General features: G+C 51.3%; 1 protein-coding gene across 1 annotated transcript; it reads left to right on the top strand.

Annotated features, from left to right (window-relative positions):
- Positions 1–3,591: 3,591 nt before the first annotated feature.
- On the top strand, positions 3,592–19,336 carry USH1G (USH1 protein network component sans). The gene is made up of 2 exons (XM_078595166.1): positions 3,592–3,873; positions 14,885–19,336. The coding sequence occupies exons 1-2, from the start codon at positions 3,710–3,712 to the stop codon at positions 16,134–16,136; spliced, it is 1,416 nt and encodes a 471-aa protein (XP_078451292.1). The 5' UTR covers positions 3,592–3,709; the 3' UTR covers positions 16,137–19,336.
- The last annotated feature ends 1,761 nt before the right edge of the window (positions 19,337–21,097 follow it).

Genomic DNA, 21,097 nt, shown 5'->3' with positions numbered 1-21,097 from the left:
GCCAATTAGTCGAATGTTGCTGTGCAATCCTGCACGAGCTGCATGTTTGAATTGCACAGCCCTGCCGACTCCTTATAGAGGGTACTGGGTGGGTTTGGAGTGCGGTTATGAACAGTCAGAGTTGGCTAATCACTAAGACGAGGTGGGTTTGTCTACGGCTACAGTGGGAAACCGTTCACGTGGCCTTGAACAATCACAGACCCTCACTCTTCAATCACTCCCCCACCCCCTCCATTCACCAACTTCTCATCAACCAGCACGACAACAACCACCGCCATTCGCCGCTAAGTGGCGTTGACGTCCTCACGGCGCTTGTGCCAGGCTAGGTGCCCTTGCAGGCCGTCACGTTAAGTGTCGAAAGCTCACTGCTGGCAGAGGTCACGGGACAGACCCAGCAGGTGCCATGGGTTGACTGAGATGACTACTGGCAGATGCACCACCAGTGCCCCCTACCGTGCCAGCTCACTGACACTTTGTCTCTCTGCGCTCTTTGTGGGGCCAGACATCCGCCACACCTCAAACGCGGCACAGATTTGAGACATTCATCCAGCGGTGGATTGACACAATTGACGCCTGCTGCTGTATATTTGGAGTTTGCGTGTCTCTCTCTCTCTCCCCGTGGTCGCGTGGATTTTTCTCTGGGTCCTCCGGATTTTTCCTCCACATTTAGAATTAACATCACCACGCGTTTAGAGTATTTGTTTGCTATACATGTCCACGTGATGATGATACGTCACTTAGTTGAGCTTTCAGTTTCATGTATTAGGTAGAGCCCTGTGAGCCATGCGGCTCTTGACTCGGGTGCAACCGCAACAAACAAAAACATGAACAAAGAACATCGTAAAGTGACGACGCGCAACAGAAACATCCAGAAAAAAACCGCAAAGTCTTCCATAAAAAAGCACCGCATATCAACACTGTGTACAAAAATCGCAGTGGGTTGCAAGTCAAACAATAACAATCATAAGACAATTTAGATTAAAATAATCAGGCTAACTCCGTACTTCAACAAACAAACATGGCTTAACCATACGTTTTCGAAATCACCCAAATAAAGCTATACAAACAATGTAACAGTGACCATAGGACAAAATAAACGATAGACATAACATGTACGACCTAACTTTGTAGCCATAGCTGGCAGCATGAGTCACTGCCTAACAGCAGGAGTATCAGCAGGAGTATAAAACATTTCAATGCACCTTTAAAGATCAGCACACTATAATCAAAACTCAAGATCATACTTTGCAGCGGTCATCCGGAGCGATGCATTTGATTTCAGGCCACTCTGCATAGCAGTGGCACCGAGGGATGTACAGCTGCTCAAGAGCAGTTTTGAGTGCAGATCTCAAAGGTAGTGATCCAAGTTGCAGTTTATTGGCGATAGCGTTCCAGACCCTGGGGGCATCAACAGCAAAGGCCCTTCCTCCAGTATTTGTACGGCAATGAGGAATGCGAAGCTGGTAAATGAACAAAGACCTTAGGTCACATTTGTTCTTCGAAACAATGAGGAGATCCAGCAGGTAGTCTGCTGATTTTTTGTAAGTACATCGTGAATAAGTAAGATGTGATGCACAACCCGTCGATCATGAAGAGATGTTAAGTTTGACCCAATGTAGAAATCGCAGTGGTGGGTCCCATATGGGCAGTTCAGTGAAAATATTAAGGCCGAGTGAATCATTGGGTCAAGCTTCTTCAGTACAGGCCTGGGGGCTGATTTATATACGACGTCATAGTAATGTATTTGTGAGAGCCAGGTCGCTTCTGAAAAAGAGCTACACAGCTCAGTGGGACCTGGTAAAATAAAATAAAAATAGTTTAGTTGAATCGTTTTTAGTTTTCACTCGCACTTGCTCAGTGGGCCTCACCTGGTCAAAGTGTTTTTAAAGTGCTGAAAATGAGTATAAGGACATCCCACATCTCACCAGCAGAGGGCACGACTCAATAATACACCTGTGCAGTGCCTCTGCCGAGAGCCGCTGACGACCTCCTGGTGACCTTTAGCGCGGCCCCTGGTGACCTTTAGCGCGGCCCCTGGTGACCTTTAGCACGGCCCTTGGTGACCTTTAGCGCGGCCCCTGACGTGCAGGCCCCCGACAAGACACACAGAGTGACAACACCCCTCCCCCCATCATCATCATCGTGCTGCTGTCAAACTCCCAATGGTTTCCATAACAGAGGTTGCTTTTGGGTTAGATCGACGGCATATAAATGTGTCGTTAAACCCGCCACCACCCGACACAGACAACTAGTAAGGTTTGTCACGTAAACAGAACGTGCCAATTCGTGACTGGTTCAGCACTAACCGGTGCTGTGTGTTTGAGAGTAAGACCACGACAACATTTACAGTTCGAGTACCGAGACGTTTAACAACAACAACAACCACCAGCCTCATCATCCGACAGCCACATTTATATTGATGCGATCTATCGGTGGCGAAAGCCCCTATGACGTGTTAAACTGACCCACCCAATGGTTTCAAATGGGTGGCGGCCCTCAACACTGACGATGTCTCATGGACGAACGTGCCCCCCCCCCCCCTGAACGTGAGTGAAGAGCGCTCCTCTCAAGTCTCAAGCGTCGACCGACGATGGGGGCTGACTGAAGAATCCGTCCACAGACGTGCAGCGGGCGATGGGAGAGACTCGGCGAGGCCAAAAATAAGGCCGTCTCTGGTGTCGGCCACAATTCATGTCATCAAAGTCCGTTTGCATGTTCACCACGAATATCGTGCGTGCTTGATGGAGACGTTGATTCATTGTGGTGTGTGGACATCGTAACTAGTTAGAGATTGCTGCTACTGCCTAGCCCGACAAGATGTCTCTCCTAGCCCCGCCACTATCGCTACCCCTATCGCAACTCATATCACCACCCCTATCACTACCCCTATCGCTACCCCCTACCACTACCCCCTATCGTTACCCTTATCGCTACCCCTATCGTTACCCATATCACAACCCCTATCACTACCCCTATCGCTACCCATATCAAGAATAGTTAATATCACAATCATTGTTAATCAAAAAATGGCTTTTGCCCATTAATGTATTTATTTTGAAACACTCGCACTGCCATCATCATCTTCACCATCAGACATGGTCAATCCACTGCTGGATGAAGGCTTCCCCAAAGCCAACGCCATCTCTAACGATGCTGCGGATATCCCCAGAAGCGTGCCATCACTTCTCTAAGTCTCCCCAAGTTCAACACAACAACAAAGACAACAACAACACAAACTCCACTGCGAACACGAGGTGCGGTGTGGGGTGGTTGAGTGCTCGTGCTGTTTCACTAAATGCCCGTGTCTCCTAATCCTCCATCTACCCCCCACACACCCAGGCAGGGAACAAAGACGACGGAGACGACACGAGATAGCCGCCACGTGACAACGAGGTGACGTGTGACGTAACAGAGACACACACACAGGCACACACACACAGGGACACACACAGACACACACACATACACAAGCCGTCCCCTGGCGGTGGGCAAGAGCATCAGAGAGAGACGGAGAGAACGCGGAGCCCCAGAGAGAGAGACGGAGAGCGGTTGTGTGAGTCATGAGCCACTCCACCGCCAATGCCCCGCCGAGGAGCCGCCTCTGAAAGACGCCACGGACGCCTCCCGCGACGGCTTGTTTACGCAACGGACGCAACGAGGAAGACAACAACAACAACAAACAAACAACAACATTTGGCACGAGTAAAGGATGAACGACACGTACCACAAGGCTGCCAGGGATGGCTACCTCGACCTCTTGAGAGAAGCGACTAAAAAGGATTTAAATGCGCCGGACGAGGACGGCATGACCCCGACTCTGTGGGCCGCGTACCACGGCAACTTGGACGCCCTGCGGCTCATCGTCAGCAGAGCGTGAGTGCGAAGCCCGCAACTTGTTGTGTGATTGTGGTGTTTCGGTGTTTCTTTTTTAAATATCATGCGGTGGTTTTTTTTCTGGAACCTGGCTGGACAACTCCGCTCGCGAGAAATGAGAGCGACTGGTTTGCGATGTGCGCGCGTTGACGTTTGTAGAATTTCGCGTTCGGACAAAGTTGTCTAAACTGCAGCACCCAGACAATGACGATGCCTTCTAGATAGATGGATGGGTGAATACAACAACGGTGGCATCGACGCGGGTTACCGCGAGCGAGAGCGACTTTTGACAATTTGCGTGCGACGGTAACGAGAGAGCGCGCCCGAGGCTCAGCGCTTGAAATGCGAACCCCGATTCGTGGGGTGCGGAAAACCACGACACGAGCCCCGGGCCGAGTTGTGTTGGGGTTGCGGTGCCCGTGTGGAATCTACAGCCGCGTTGCGAGTGGCACGATGTTAACTACCTCGCCTGGTTTGCAGGAGGTCGTGGCTTTCGAGCCCGACCCTGCTGATGCCCGCGGTATATTTGGAGTTTGAATGCCCCCCTCCACGTTTAGAATGAATATCACGCCTTGAGATTATTTGGCTGCTTGCTATGAATTTCCACGTGGTGACGATTGGCCGCTATCGTGGAGCGTTCTCGTTTGTGGCCAGGTGGCTTCTGCAATAGAGCTGTACAGCTTAGTGTGGCCTTGCTGTTGGTGAAATACAAAATCGTATCGTCGTGGTACATTGTCTGCTCTGGCAACCGCAACGCATTACTCTCAACCGACTTAAACTAAACTATCAACCAGTTTTCCATAATATATTTTTTTGGGTTAGATCGCGTAAATAGAAATGTGTCGTTAAACCCGCCACCACCCGACACAACCAATTAGCTAAGGTTTGTTAGTAAACAAAACGTGGCCAATTCGTTACTAGTACTGCACACCGCTTGTGTGTTGGAGAGTAAACCCGCGACATTTACAATCCGAGTACGACGTTTCGCCAGTAATTAAACTAGTTTGTATCTTACCAGGCAAGGCATGGCAAATTGCAGTGATGAAACGTGCATACATGCTCATCATTTATAGTCCTCTAGCAATCCACTGCTGGATGAAGGCCGTTCCATGCCTTGGGGGTCATGGAGGTTATCTGACGAACCCAGCGACGGGTTCAGATACGGGCTCAAGATATCACTCGCCACAGATGTGAGTCGTGGTTATGACAATGGAACTCACGTGGCTGGGTTCGTAGCGCCGTGCACACTAACCACTGCACCACCACTCTCCCACCCCATCCGTTGCTGTTAAGTGACGTTTTAAGTAATGTTTTAAGTAATGCGCGATAGTAACCACCTCGCCTGGTATGCAGGAGGCCGTGGGTTCAATCCTGGCCCTGACGATGCCTGCTGTATATTTGGAGTTTGCGTGTCTCTCTCTCCCAGTGGTCGCGTGGATTTTTCTCCAGGTCCTCCGCTTTTTTCCATCCACATTTAGAATCGACATCACCACACGTTTAGAGTATTTGGCTGCTATAAATGTCCACGTGATGATGATAAGCCACTTCGTTGGGCCCTCATTTGTGATATCCAGGTCGCTTCTGAAAAAGAACTGCCTCGGTCAGTGGGGTCTTACCTGATAAAATAAAAGCTAAAAACATATTTGTAGTTTTAATATAATTGTGTCAATGTACAATTGCAAGGATGTTGAGCATTGCAATGATCACATTTTATAGATGAACTCTCTGTAAACCTTTGCTGCCATGGTCATAAGTTGCTGTTGAAAGCTCTCCTGAAACATACGCACACTCAAGGTGACATATGATGTTATAATCAGCCGTGGGAAATGTAGATTTTCGATATGCAATGAAGATGGGACATTGGTCGGAACGTCATGAAGTATATTATACTTCTTAAGGCCACAGCTTTATCAACACTAACAATGCGGCAGCGGCATCACCGAATAAATAAATGAAAATCCTGGTGGAATGCAACGGATGCGTGTCCTGTATCGTGCGAGCGAAGAGTACTGCGTGAAGCAGAGAAACTGCCCCGAAGGACCACCAGCAGGAGATGGAGCAATGAGATTAATTCTTGTGCAGGAGCGAGATGGATTTTGGCATCGTCAGATCGCGATAGATGGCCACGCTGTCGATGACGTCTCCATCCAGCAGTGGATAAACCATGGCTGCGGATGTTGCTGCTGATGATGATGATCTATGGATTTACATCAGGTGTCAGTGCTGCATCTCGCCAAGATCTTGGGGACGGGAATGCTGCACACATAAATAGATGACACATGATACATCCAGAGGTCGGTAAGAGAGAGCTTTTGTTTCAGTTTGTTTCCGTTGTAAGATTATCCAGCATAATCTGAATATAAGCACACCTTGCATAAGCAGAGTGCTCATGAAGCAACAAGTGCTGACATTACACGGGTGGGGAGCAGGGAAGGAGGGAAAGAAAAACGTCTAATATAAGCACACTGCTTTGGATATAAGCAAAGCGTGGCTTCCTTCGAAGGACTGTGTTTCTAGCCAGCTGTCACATTATCAGGCACTGTGATTGACGGGCATACGTTGTAAAGCTGCCCATTGATATTCCGTAAGAATAGGTGCGTGTATGTTTTTCAGTCTGGGCTTGATAACTTTTAAGTCTCCTATAGCCGGAATTTGGTGGCGCTTTGAGTGCCAGATTTGTGCCAGACGCGTCACGTGTTTAAGCAAGTAAAAATTCACTTGACTATGTTCTTAACCAGCGGTGGATATTCCACATTCCCAGGACAAATACAAATTTGTATTCATTTACCAGGTAAGACCCACTTACATATATAGATATTTTTTCAGAAACGACCTGGCTATCACAAATGATAGCTCAATCAAGTGGCTTATTCACGTCAAAGTTCACAGTAGCCAAATTATTTAAACGCATGATGTTGATTCTGAATGTGGAGGAAAAAACGGGAGGACCTGGGAAAAAAATCCAAGCAACCGCAGGGAGAGAGGGGACATGCAAACTCCCAATATACAGCAGGCATCGTCAGGGTCGGGATTGAACCCACGACCTCTGCATGCCAGGCGAGGTCGTTAACATCTCGCCACCTCGGCGCTCAGATGACTTCCCGGAAAGTAGTCTGCTTTATCGACCCCCGACGTGATGATGGGCTTATCCAAATAGTAAGGGTTGTCACGTGAACAAAATATGCCGATTACGTTACTAATTCAGCACACCGGTGCATTGGAGAGTAAACCCAAAACATTTCTAATTCGATTACCGTGACGTTTTGCCGGTAATTACAACAACGAGCAGCATCATCAGGCGACGGCCAGAGTTGTGCGAGTCGGGTCATTGGAGGCCTGCTGGGGACCCCGGGGGGAGTGGGGTGGGAGGTCGAACACTCACTTCAAGAAGATCCGCATGGTCAGCCACAAACAGAACCACCCCCCTCCCCCCCTCCTCCCTCTCCTCTCCGCCCGGGTGCAGCGCCGAGTGCATCCGCATCGTCAAGCACCCTCGGCTGGTTTCACGGAGACTTCGTCCTCGTCGATCACGTCGATAGAGGCACCGCGCCGGGCCCTCCACCGCGGTGGTCGTTTAAGGATGCTGGTGGTGGCGGTGGTGGTAGTGGTGGCGGTGGTAGTGGTGGCGGTGGTAGTGGTGGCGGTGATGGTGGTGGTGCCGGTGGCAATGGTGGTTGTGGCGGTGGTGGTGCTGATGGTAGTGACAGTGGTGGTGGTGGCGGTGGTGGTGCTGGTGGTGGTGACGGTGGTGCTGGTGGAGGTGGTGGCGGCAGCGGTGGAGGCAAACGCGGTTGTAAGTGGCGCTTGCCAAGATGCTGCGTCGGGACGACGAACCAGGGCCACGTGAAACTAAACTTAAGAACGAAACAGGAGGAGGATTTCTCCATGTTTTGTGTACGTGACAAACCTTACTAATTGGCTGTGTCGGGTGGTGGCAGATTTCACGACACATTTATATTTATACATGATCTCACCCAAAAAACCTTGATTATGGATTAAACTAAACTACTAAATGAGTTTTTTTTATTTTACCAGGTAAGCCCCCACTGAGCTGTATAGCTCTTTTTCAGAAGCGACTTGGCTATCACCAATGATAGCTCAACAAAGCGGCTTATCGCGTGGAAATTTGTAGTGCATATTGATTCCAAATGTGGAGGGAAAAACTGGAGCACCCGGATAAATATGCACGCGACCACAGGGAGAGAGAGACGCAAACTCCAAACATACAGCAGGTGCCAGGGTCGGGATCAAACCTTTCGACCTCCTGTATACCGGGCGAGGTAGTTAACATCTCCTAGCCACCATGGCGCCCCACATTTTAACGCAAGAGGTCCCCCAGTGGTTTCTCCCGTATCTCTCTTCGAAGCAGATTCGTTTTGTGTCTCCACACTTTGCCCCAACAGTCTTTCAAGGCTATACGGGGTATCTTTGTGTTTTATATATTTACATTATATTATCTGGGGAGCGGTGGCGCAGTGGTAAGCGCTTTGCGCTATGAACCCGGCGAAGACCTGAGTTCGATTCCTGCTCAGGGTCAGCACTGGTGACGATTACGGAACCGGTCCTGGGCCTCCCCTAGGTCGACTCAGCCTCAAATGAGTACCTGGTGCGATGTGTAAACATCGGCACTGGGGAGGGAGATAAAGGCGGCCGGGCGTGGTGCTGGTCACCCAACCTCTCGTTCTCTCGCTAAGAGCACTTGCTCCAACAGTCTGTTGAGGCTATACAGGCGAATCTTGTCTTTGTATATATATTGTACATAAATGTTGTTTTAGTCCATCCGCCTATTGACTTGCCAGACCAATTTTATGAAGCAGCATTTGTTTCAGCGAGAAAACTCCGGGCCAGTTTCCACCTTCGGGGTCTCATCAACAGAGCCGGGCTCGCTGAGCAAATGCTGCTGCGTGAATTTGCGCCCTTGTCGAGAGCACTCCCTCTCAACGACGACGCGAAGCGGTGGGAGAAGCACGGTGAGGCGCATTTGGGGAAACTCATCGTGGCCACGAGGAGGGAGGCCCCAGCGTGGCTGGGGAAGAGAGTTTGCAATCAGTGCGGATTGTTACTCATGAATCAGACACGCGGACGCTGTCAAGCCAAACAATTGAACAAACGGTGGCAAAGTGTTGCACACGCGTGTTCGGGGTTGCGGATTTTGACTCAGCCATCGAACAAAGGCGGTGGTCACCGCATCGGCGCGCGGCGCTGTCAGATGCGCTGCTGCGGCCGTCTGGAACGCTCTTCCTTCCGGTATTAGGAAGCCACTGGAAGTTATGCACTTTTATATCATCATCTACCAGTAGATTTAAGACTCGTTTCTTTATCACTGGTTTTGTGTCTAGTTTGTTGTCTTTCCCCCACACCTCCGATTAGCGCGGTTGGCTCCGTCTGGTGCAAAAGAAGATCATCATACATAAAAGTATAAATAAAAAACACTAAGCACTATTTGTCAATAACCCCGTGGCCTTCAAAGCAAAAGTTCAAAATAGGCGCATACATAGAGAGGCCTATCTGGGCTTTCTGTGCGCTATGATGAGGGCCCAATGCCTGAAACGTCGCCGATGTGGGGCCCTTTCCTTTAAAGGATGCACAGCGTTGTTGAGATTATTTGTTGTTAATTTCCCAGTGACCTGGGGCATTGCTCGTCCCAGTAGGTGGCAGTGACTGCTGCTGCTGTGTGTTGAGTCACAACAACAATAATAATCCATGCCTCACGAACTCTGTCGTGCACACAATGCTGCAGACAACCTCATGGGCTACGCCTGTGTGCATAGAAACATCGTGGGGGGCAGAGGGGGGCCTACGGGGAGCGGTGGTGCAGCGGTTAGCACAACACTGTGCTCGGAACCCGGCCACCCGAGTTCGATTCCCGCTCACGGCCAACACCGGTGACGATTATTTGAACCGGTCCCGGGCCTCCACTAGGTCGACTCAGCCTCAAATGAGTACCTGCTGTGGTGTGTTAAACATAGCCACTGGGGAGACAAAGGCGGCCGGGCGTGGTGCTACTCGCTAACCGCACTTGCTCCAACAGTCTGTCAAGGCTACACGGGAGGGGGTCTTTTGTATTTGTCTTTAGCTGCTGTTTATTCAGACTTGTACGCGTGTGTGTGGCAAAGGGTCATCATAAATCCAGCAGCCTAGAACCGCAGCCAACCCCCCGACTTGACTCACGGCCATCTCACTCGAATCCCTCCACGATGTCCCGGGCGCGAGACCGCGACACCGAAAAAAAAAAATGCAGCGTAAAACATTCACGCCGGCGTAGTCACACACAACCACCCCAAGCGCCTCCCCCCGCAGTGCATGGGGCCATTAACCACCAGGTTTTTGTTGTTTGCCCTCCTACCAGATCCCATTTTAGAGACAACATCCACGCCTTTGGAGTATCCGGCTGACGCCCACGAATCTCCAGGCGACGATCAAGCCGCGATCATCGCCGAGCCATCATTTGTGATCAGCCCGGGTTCGCTTCTGGAAAAGGAGCCGTATAGCTCAGTGGAGGGCCTGACCTGGTACACAACAACTAAATTATAGTAGTAGTTTATCTTAGTTTTAATTGGCAAGTCCCAAAAGCCTCCTCCGTTGAAGTGTAAATTGAACCATTGAAGAGGCGATCACGTTTCTTTCCTGGGAGGCCTGGTTGGCCGCGGTGAACGCTTGCCGCCTCTCCCCCCCCCCGTGCACCCGGCGGGTCCCGCACGTTAAATATGAATGAGCTCGTAATTGATAACCCACGAAAACAAACTCCTGGCCTTTTCAGTGGGCGAGCGTGGGGGACAGTGCAGTTTTACAGAAGTGGCGCGTGTGGCCCAGTCTGAGTGCTGTGGTGCTGTCCTCACTCGCAGCGCTAAACCCCTTATTCTACTTCTTATTGCGGTGCGGCTGCTGCTGATGTAGGCGCAGAGCGACGGCTGCAATGCCACGTGCAGCTGGTCAAGCCCAGGCAGCCGCGTCAGGAGCAGTAGCGGAGTCGTGAATCGTCGCTGCGGTGTCCCCTTCGGATTTGCGGATCGGGGCGTTGCGTCGTTACACGTTGCACGGTCTCTGTTCTGGATGACCACGGTCGCACGCTTCTACTGGAGGGTTTTTAATTTCCCATTTGTGCATCATCAGGTAACCCGCATCTACTGCCATGGTTTGTGCAGTGGATGCGGTTGAGGGTGGACCACGAGCTTCGTGGAAGGTCAAACGCAGGGACTTATATCCCTAAGCCCCTTCCTCTCCCGCATCCCTTTCAATGCACAGTGTGACATCCTATGTGTATGTGTGTACGTACGTTGAACTTCTTTCGCACCATACGTAGGCCAATCGTTATAATCGGAGGTGCCTGGGGAAGGACAACAAATTAACACAAAAATCATTTCTAAAGAAATGAGTTTGTTAATGTAGATAATGTAAACGTGCATAGCTCCAGTAGCTTCCTAATATCGGAAGGAAGAGCGTTCCAGACGGCCACAGAAGCACATCTGAAAGCGCGCGATGATGCGGTGACTACCGCCTTTGTTCGATGGCTGAGCAAAAAGCGGCTGCCGTTGCTGCTTCGAGGATGAGCGTATTTCGCGTGATGATGCTTTACGCTCCTTGACGAGATCAGCGACAGATTGTGGGTTGTTTGTGACGAGCGCTTTGTGTGTGACGAGGGCGACCTTGCCGAGTGCTGTGGTGCGGGCCCCCTGGGAGCCCTCAACCCCCAAGCCCCTACACCCCTCGCTCCCCCCTTCCCACTGTATACAATCCCAGCGGTGATGGCAGAAGAGATGTTAACGAGAGATACACATGTAGTGAGATAAGACGAATACATGTAGCCAAAAACAAGGCGTAACTGGGGTGAAATGAGAAGAGCGATGTAGGGAAGATAAATGGATTTGGATTTGGAGCTGATGTTTGGTGGTCGACTTCTCCCTCCTCCTCCTCCTCGTACGGCTGGGGAAGCGGCTACAGATTGATGTCAAGGTTCGCGATCCCTTCAACGGCTTTCATGCGAGGAGGCAGAGTGAGTGGGGTCGCTATGCCCCCACGAATGCATCTCTCAGGGGCAGGAGTTGGGTAGAATGGGGCCATCGTCTGACTTGGGTGGTGGTCGCAGTCACAATTTGGGCTGCTCCCCGTGGTCTGTCCGTGGGGCGAGTGGCTGCAAACATTTAAACTAAACAAATTTTTTTTTTTACCAGGTAAGGTCCCCTGAGCTATATAGTTATTTGATCAGAAGCGACCTGGCTATCACAAATGAGAGCTCAACGAAGTAGCTCATCGTCGTGTGGACATTTATAGCGGCAGCCAAATACACTAAACGTGTGACGTTGTTGTTTCTAAACGTGGAGGGAAAACCCGGGAAAAATCCACATGACCAAGGAGAGAGTGAGATGCAAACTCCAAATATACAGCAGCAGGCGTCAGGGTCGGGACCGAACCCACGACTTCCTGCGTACCAGGCGAGGTAGTCAACATCTAGCCCCGTGGCCTGACCCTCAAGCGGTCGAGGGTTGTCTCTAGTTTTTTCCTCCGTGGAAGGTTGAACCCCGGGACCTCACAGGTTGGAATCGGTGAGACGCTTGCAGTCAACCAGGAGGGAGACGACAACCTTCCCGCGGTCCTCCTGCTAAAATAAACTTTTACCGGTCGTAAACTCCGCAAGCTGACGCTGTCCAGTAGGCAACAGAACCCCCGGGCCTTCGGGCTTCCAAGTCCAGGCAGTAAATACCCACTGGGGAGTTGATTAAGTCAGGCACAACAAAGCCGAGAAATAGAACCAGAAAGCAAAAATATACCCATCATTAGACCTCTTTTGCCAGTACCAAAATATAATAATGGGGTTTTTCCACTTTTTTCTGGCAGCAAAACTGAAACATTTTTACAAGGATTCATGTCTGCATTAACCACAATACTTACAGTCAAAATGCAAACAAAAATCAGTTTCAAGGACAATGCATATATTATCATGGTGTGTTTTTTGTTTGCATTTTGACTGCAAGTATTGTGGTTAATGCAGACATGAATCATTGTAAAACGGTTTCAGTTTTGTTGCCAGAAAAAAGGGGAAAACCCCTATGATTATAAAAATATAGGGGAAAACCCCTATTATAAAAAATAACCCCCCCACTGCCCCACACCCCTGTGCTGTGTGGTTGTTTTTAAATCATGAATCCAGGGCCCCTTTGAAGCTGCTTGGGACCAGAAGCGTTTGCTCTGGATGGCAGTGGGGTCACCGTCCAGGGTCTTTGGTGGAGACCGACCGCCGTGAACCCATTGGATGGTCGTAAAAACAGCCAATTTCGGAATCGTTGACAGTTCAATATATTATTTTTTTTACGTAGACCTTAAAGCCATTAACAAACCAAATGTCCGCTTGTAAACTAATTCTCGGGGGGGGGGGCAAATTGGGAGATGTTTTATTGTCACTCAAAATTGCCTCCTGACCTTTATGACTCTCACCACTAAATGACAGCAAATTCAATTCGTGCAATGAAGCATGAGACGCATTAAGACGAATGGCACTCGAATTGGGTCTTTTTTATTTTCTTTTTTACTATAATTTTAGTTGTAATATTCATTTTCAATTTGTTACCAATTTATTTACAATTTTGTTAAAAAAATTCGTGACTTTAAAAAAAATGTTTTTTTAGTAAATTTTCGTTGTAATTTTTTTCTTACAAGTTTTTTTTTAACCGTTTTTTAAAACCCAACAGCGCACGAGGTGGGGGGATGTGAACCCCGTTGTTGTTGTTGATGTCCGCAGCTGTTTTTGGCGCGTGCCAGTCTCTGGCGGCAAGAGTCCTAAAGTTGGAATGGAGTTGAGAACGCTGCGGCCTGCGTCCCCGTGCGCGTGGATAACTGCGTCGAACACGAGTGGACCGAGCAACGTGGAGTTGTCACTCACTAGAGTGACGTCACTCACCAGAGTCACGTCACTCACCAGAGTCACGTCACTCACCAGAGGGGTTGTCACTCACCAGAGGGGTTGTCACTCACCAGAGTGACGTCACTCACCAGAGCTGTCACTCACTGCCCTACGTCTATGGAACCTTTCTTTGTTTGGCTGGCATCAAAGTATGAAAGATATCAGAGCAGGTTTTACCCTTTCTGATAATCAAACAAGAGGTGTGAAGAAGCTCTAAGACCAAATAGACACCTTTTTGCGGTGAATCGAGTTCGTATTCACCACATGTACTTGTGGCAAAACATGCAAAAAAAACGTGCTCGGATAATAGTGTGAGCATTGTCTTTGAAACTGATTGTCCTACGCCAGAGACAGCCAAACTGCGAACAACACGAAGACAATGCAAGTTTCAGAAACCTCACACCTCGGGTTCAGGAGTTATATCTGCGGGACATGTTTTGGCAGTATCAAAGTATGAAAAATAAGAATAGGTTTTAGCCTTTCTGGAAATAGATACACTTTTGCAAGGAATCAATTCTGCATTTAACCACACAGACTTGATCCATCGCAAGAGATATCTATGATACATTTACCACGTATGTCAGTTTGTGTTTTGTGCATGTTTTTTCCCCCGTGTGATAATGTCACACACCCAACGCACACGGTGCATTCACACGCATTGCCATGTGCACCTCGTTGAGAACGTGAGTCGAGAGGGCGAACCATCAAGGTTCGCGTGACAGTGTCAGAGGCGAGCGTTGGGCTGGGAATTCTGGGGACTGGCGATTTGCGTCGAGGTGAAATTTAAAAATAATGAGTGTACGCACAAGAGATGGAGAGCGACTCAGCATCAGTGAGAACAATTCCTCGTGTAGAATTAGTTCAACAAAGAGGGAGGGGGTGACCAGCTCGGACCCAGGAACGCAATCCTAATTTTCCCACGAGGTCTATTATTTGTCCAACGCGGTTTTCCCCAACGCGGCATTTTCCAGGAACTTAACCCCCACGTTCGGCGGCGGCGGGGGAAGGGGAGACTTTGCCTGTACGTTTATTTTACGCGTTCCCTGTAACACGTCGCTCGTATATTCTGCTACGTCCTCGTACAACATTCCCTCCCTTCCGTTGTCCGCGCAGGGGCGACCCGGACAAATGCGACATTTGGGGGAACACGCCCCTGCACCTGGCCGGGGCCAACGGCCACCTCGACTGCCTCACCTTCCTCATCTCCTTCGGGGCCAACGTCTGGTGCCTGGACAACGACTACCACACCCCGCTGGAGATGGCCGCCATGAAGGGCCACATGGAATGCGTGCGCTACCTTGACTCGATCGCGGCGAAACAGACGAGCCTCAACCCCAAGATGGTCTCCAAGCTGAAGGAGCGCGCCTTCAAGGAGGCCGAGAAGAGGATCAAGGAGTGCGCCAAGCTGCAGCGCAAGCACCACGAGCGCATGGAGCGCAAGCACCGCAAGGAGGCGCCCGCCGACTCGACGGACGCCACCAGCTTCTCCAGCTTCTCGGGCAGCTCGGCGAGCCGCCGGGCGAGCCAGGCGGGCACCGTCTCCTCGTTGCCATTCCCCGCGACCGCGGGGCCCAACGCCACGGCCAAGGGCAAGACCAAGATGCAGAAGAAGGTGGAGAAGAAGAAGCAGCTGGACGGGCAGTTCAAGATCTACGCGGACGGCCGCAAGAGCGTGCGCTCGCTCTCGGGCCTGCAGCTGGGCAACGAGGTGATGATCGTCAAGCAGGGCACCTACCCGGCGCCGCTGCAGCCCAAGGACGCGCCGCGCCGGCACGTGCGGGACATGTTCCGCGCGGACAGCGCCTCGGACGTGTACACGGAGTCGGGCGTCAACTCGGAGGCGAGCAACGACTCGGGCCACGACTCGCTGTTCAACCGGCCCGGCCTGGGCACCATGGTCTTCCGCAGGAACTACGTGACGGGCGGCCTCTTCGACATCGGCGCCGAACGCGACGGGGAGGAGCTCCGCCGCCGGAGCTCCGGCGGCCCCGGCGGCGGCGGCGTCGAGCCGAAGGGAAATCCGGCGCGCTCGGCGAGCGCCAACGAGAGCATCGGCAGCGCCGGGAGCCTGCGCGAGAGGAGCACGGAGGAGCTGCCGTGGGACGACGAGGACGTGGCGCTGGACGACCCGGACACCACGGAGACGACGCCGCTCGAGAGCTTCCTCGCCTCGCTGCACATGAGCGAGTTCGCGTCCCTGTTCAGGCAGGAGCACATCGACCTGGAGGCGCTCACCCTGTGCTCGGACGAGGAGCTCAAGAGCATCAACCTGCCACTCGGTCCCCGCAAGAAGATCCTGGAGGGCGTGGAGAGGAGGAAAGCCGCCCTGCTGGGGCCCGCCAAAGTTGAGGACACCGCGCTGTGAGCGCAGGCTCGCTTGGCAATTGCGAGCGATCCTACGAGCTTCGTAGCTCATCGGATTTTTTTGCGGATGAAACCGATTTGGATTCTTCGGGGAGGCTGCCACGGCGGTGTTCATGGTCACACGGGACTCGCAATCCGGTGGGCAGCCGCTTGGCCACACACACGCACACTCACGCGGCGTGGCCCAGGTGTGACGCGTCGACAGGAGCAAGCTCCCTTCGCGTTGACGGCACGCAAGGGGCATCACGGCGGCGAGATGTTAACTACCTCTCCTGATATACAGGAGGTCATTGGTTACATTACGACCCTGATGCCTACTATATATTTGGAGTTAGCGTGTCCTGAGATTTTTCTATCCACATTTATAATCAATGTGCATTGAGAGTTTTCGGCTGCTATAAATTTACACGTGACGATAAGCCGCTTCGTTGATCTATAATTTGTAATGGTCAGGTCGCTTCTGAAAAAGTGTATTTTTAAGTAAGCGTTAAAACATACGTGGTAGCATTTGCATCGTTTTGCTGTGTCTCTCCTCGCAGATAGCGAGGGGTCAACTGCCAACCGCGGGTTTTTTCTCTCGCAAGAGGCTCGATCCCACGCGTGGGCGAGCGTGAGTAGGCACGTGTGCAATGCAGCATGGTGGAGGACAGACAGAGAGAGAGACAGAGAGACAGGGGGCCTTGGAACGTGCAGGCCTCAGCCAAGCACCGGCTGGTCGCTGCCTCAGCTGCCCTCTCGGTCCACGGAACAGGTCAGCGCGCCGACTGCATGCCGGCCCTCTGTCCAGAGCAGGGAGTCGGCGACACAGAACCACAAGGGGAGACATTCGTCTCGAATTCGTAAAGTGAACAAACAACTCAATATTTAAAGAGCCGCAATGCAATGTGGATGAACATGAGACGGTGGCGCTCCTTCATTAACGACCCTCTTAAGGAGCCGCGTGCAGCTCCAGAGCCGCAGGCTGCTGACCCCCTGGTCCAGACGGAGAAGCGAGTCAGGATCAATCAGAATATTTATTCAGACTGCAGCAGCAGCAGCAGGAGGAGGAATCCGATGAGCTACGAAGCTATTTTATCCCGATATCCTCGGGTAGTGGACGGGTGGTCAGCAGTCATATATAGAAGCATGCAGAGTCAGTAAACGCGACGATGATATTCAGTGGTAGGCAGCAAACAACAAAAACGGGAATCTTCAATAGCTAAACATAACAGGCATCTCCAGCATGCTTCGCATGTCCAGATGACGTCGAGGCGGTTGCAAGCGCTCCGCACGCAGCCTTGAGAAGGGTTGGGCAGAGTCCCTCGGGCGCAAATGGCAGGCGGCAGGAGGAAAACGGCTCAGCGTTACATTATTATTAAGAGAGGCGTAGCAGCGCCGTCGTTTTTAAGGACATCGTTACTCACCGCAGAGAACCGTAGCGACACGACCGCCGCCACTCTATGGCAGCCGGCGCCAACCTGTGCCACACGCCCTCCCCCCAGCGTGGCCTTGTGGGGAGCCTCGGTACCGATAAAGTTATTTCGTTGTAGTTTTTCATCCGGTTTTCTTTTTGATGACGTACACGTCCGTCCCGATGACATACACGCACGTCATTGGGACGGAATCGGAATAAAAACGGATGACGTACACGTACGTACACGTACGTCATCGTGACGGGAAAGGGTTGAACAACACGACGCATCACGAGGCTGTGCGCGAGGGACGCGAGAGAAAAGGCGACGTCTTCTTGCCATGCAAAGTGTGCTGAGAGTCCTGCGGGCACCTTTTGCGAAGCTTCAACTTGCACGACAATTATCGATGAGGCGCCACGTGCAGTGGGTGGGTGTTGTGAGGCTTTGTGATGGTCCTAAAGATCGTGATGGACAACAACCCTCGAAGACTTAGGAGAAAGAAAAAAAACAACCTCAAACATAGGCCGTTGTCAATTACCGTGCGCACGTAAAAATATGTTGTAGTTTTCTCAAGCGCTCCTTGATTGTCTGTGCTCGGCCTTCTGAGAAAATACGCTTCCAACCTCGGGCAGTTATTCACATTTACTACGAGGAACGTCTCGTAAACCAAACCCCGGCAGCCACGCTGTTCGGGCTCCGTATTTTAATGCAAAGTAAAAAGTTAATTTCGGGATTTACGACCAGAGTTTGCCCGCTTATTTTAGGCTCTGTCATGCCCTTGCGAGATGCAGCGAAGGTGAGAGGACAAACATGCATTTGCTGTCAAGCAAGAACGTCGCAATGAGGGAGGAGGAAATTAAACGAAACAGTTTTTTTTATTTTATTTGACTAGGTAAGGCCCGCTACTGAGCTGAATGGCTCTTGTTCAGATGCGACCTGGCCAGAAAATGATAGCTCAACGGAATGGCTTTTCACGTGGAAATGTATAGTAGTAGCCAAACACCATCAACGCACGTTGATTCTAAATGTAGAGGGAAACACGGAGGACTGTGGAGAAAAATCCACGCGACCACGGGGAGAGGGACATGCAAACTCCAAATATACAGCAGCATCAGGATCAGAATCGAACCCACGACCTCCTCTGTACCAGGGGAGGTCGTTAACATCTCGCCACCGCGGCTCGGGTCTGTATGAGATGACTTTTCCTCTAATCGTGGTTCGTCGTAAACCAATGTCACCTGCAGGAAGCATTGCTTGCACAGGAATCGACTAAGGGAAGCCAGACAACGAGAGCGGCAATGTGCGTTACTAAACATCACGGCCGTAGGTGACGTAATTTCAAGTTTAAATATTTTTTTACTGAGTTTTAATTGATATAGGCGTTAAACCTAAAAGCCCCACGGCATTTATCCGCAGCAGAAAGAAGCACTCAAGTGCATGGGCAAGGGAATTTTTCCGCGTTGAAAACCCATTCCCTGAGAACTGCTTAACCGTGTTTAGTTTGCTGTCCTTCCCCACCGCACCTCCGATTAGCGCGGTTGGTGCTGCGAGAGAAGCTGCAGAATGGCCCCACTGCGGACACCAGGAATGTGTCATCCTCGCGTTCCAAACACACACTTTGCCAAACAGCGCGCGGCGGTGCTCAGGGGCTGTGCGTAGCGAGCGCTGCGCGAAAGCCCCCGGGGGGCACCGCTCACCTCGAGGGCGCGGCACGAGGTTTGCCACCCGTCCTGGTCTGCCCAGGAACGTCTTGTTTTTTCCATAGCCATCCTAGGAATGTGTAACAAAACCAATTGATGTGCACCAGTGTTCGTCACTCATTTTCAGAGGGGGGTGGGGGGTGGGGGATTGTCGCCGATAAGACATCAGTAGTGCAAGGGATGGCCGCACGCATTTGAAACCATTGGGGGTTTGAGAGCAGCACGATGATGATGACGATGGGGGGGGATGTTGCCACTCTGTGTGTCTTGTCGGGGGCCTGCACGTCAGGGGCCGCACTGAAGGCCGCCAGGGACCGCCAGTGGCCCCGCGGTGGCCTCCCAGTGAAGAACGACGCCGGGTTTCATGAACTTCTCCCCTCTCGTCGGTTAGCACGGTTGGCTACGTACGGCGCGGAAGAAGTTCAACGTACATGCACTGTGAGATATTCGTCTTCCCACGATGCGTCCCAATTCTGTATCGCAGTGGTGGCAACCCTTAGTGAAACGGTGCAAGATCCTCATGTTGGACTGTACTCAGGGTCGTCAATAGCAGGGGGGGGTGGGTGCAGGCCCCGTGGCAAATCCCCCCATGTGCCCCCCCCCCCGAACCCTTCTAACTAAACCGGAAGTATTACATCTGATGACAACGAAGTGTGTGGGGGGCCCCCCTAAAGTGTGGGGCCCAGGGCAGTCGCCCAGCCTCGCCGTGTACCCTAGGGGTGGCTTGCGTGCACTCCGAGCGTGCTCAGTCTCTACGACAATTCGATCGATCGAGCGCCACGCAATGCCGCATTTCATGAGTTTGACCGCGTCAACGAGAGGCAGTGTCGTCACGATTCTATCATTTGCAGGATGCAATGAACGCGAATTGTGTCACACCGAGGCATTGACCGTGTTGTACGTAAACCCCTCCACTCGGCACAAATCACCTCTGGATTTAAGTTTAAACAGAACTCCCCTTTATTTTTTGTACTAAACATATCACCCACCACCCCCATGGCGTGTATTTAATGTTCAAAGCAGAGAGAAAGAAAAAACAATGAATATTTTATATTTTTATTATTCAGTGTCCTATGTATGTGTATTTTTGTGTATCGTGTGCATATATATATGTGAATGTGTAAATGACATAGCACTACATTAACAAAAAGCCAAAACACGGAGCGTTCTTTTGTCGTTAGATGTGTACGCATTATTCTAAGTATCCAAATGATTGCGACGTGGGGTGACACGTGGGTGACCTGGTGACACGTGGGGTGACACGTGGGTGACCTGGTGACACGTGGGTGACCTGGTGACACGTGGGGTGACACGTGGGGTGACCTGGTGACACGTGGGGTGACCTGGTGACACGTGGGGTGACACGTGGGTGACCTGGTGACACGTGGGGTGACACGTGGGTGACCTGGTGACACGTGGGGTGACACGTGGGGTGACCTGGTGACGCGTGGGGTGACCTCGTGACACGTGGGGTGACGACCTCGTCCATACCAGGCGAGGGAGACGAGATGTCACCACTGCGGTGCCCCTGAAAGAGTCACAGCAATGTGGAGGTGACTGGGTGGTTCAGAGGTCAGAGGAGTGAACTGTCACTGCTGAGATCCGCAGGCGGCTGCCCGTGGTTGAACATAGTCATCAAGTGTAACGAGTCGTCTCGCACCGGTCACCATTTGCATACACGAAACAAAATTCCAATCTAATTGAACAAAAATGGTTTCAATATAATGAGGGTAAATTCCAACTGTGAGAATTAAACATACGGAGCAGGGCAAGCGGGAGATTTGATAAGAGGTCACTTTGAAAGTATATCGGGAGTAGTTCTGTGATACCCGCTTCTGCGGACCGTTTTCTAACACGGGGTGATTCACTGC

Source organism: Lampetra planeri, chromosome 1 (genome assembly GCF_965212315.1).
Source record: "Lampetra planeri chromosome 1, kcLamPlan1.2.h2, whole genome shotgun sequence".
NCBI lineage: Eukaryota > Metazoa > Chordata > Hyperoartia > Petromyzontiformes > Petromyzontidae > Lampetra > Lampetra planeri.
The sequence above is the reverse complement of the archived record's forward strand: the minus strand, read 5'-3'. Positions and strand labels throughout refer to the sequence as shown.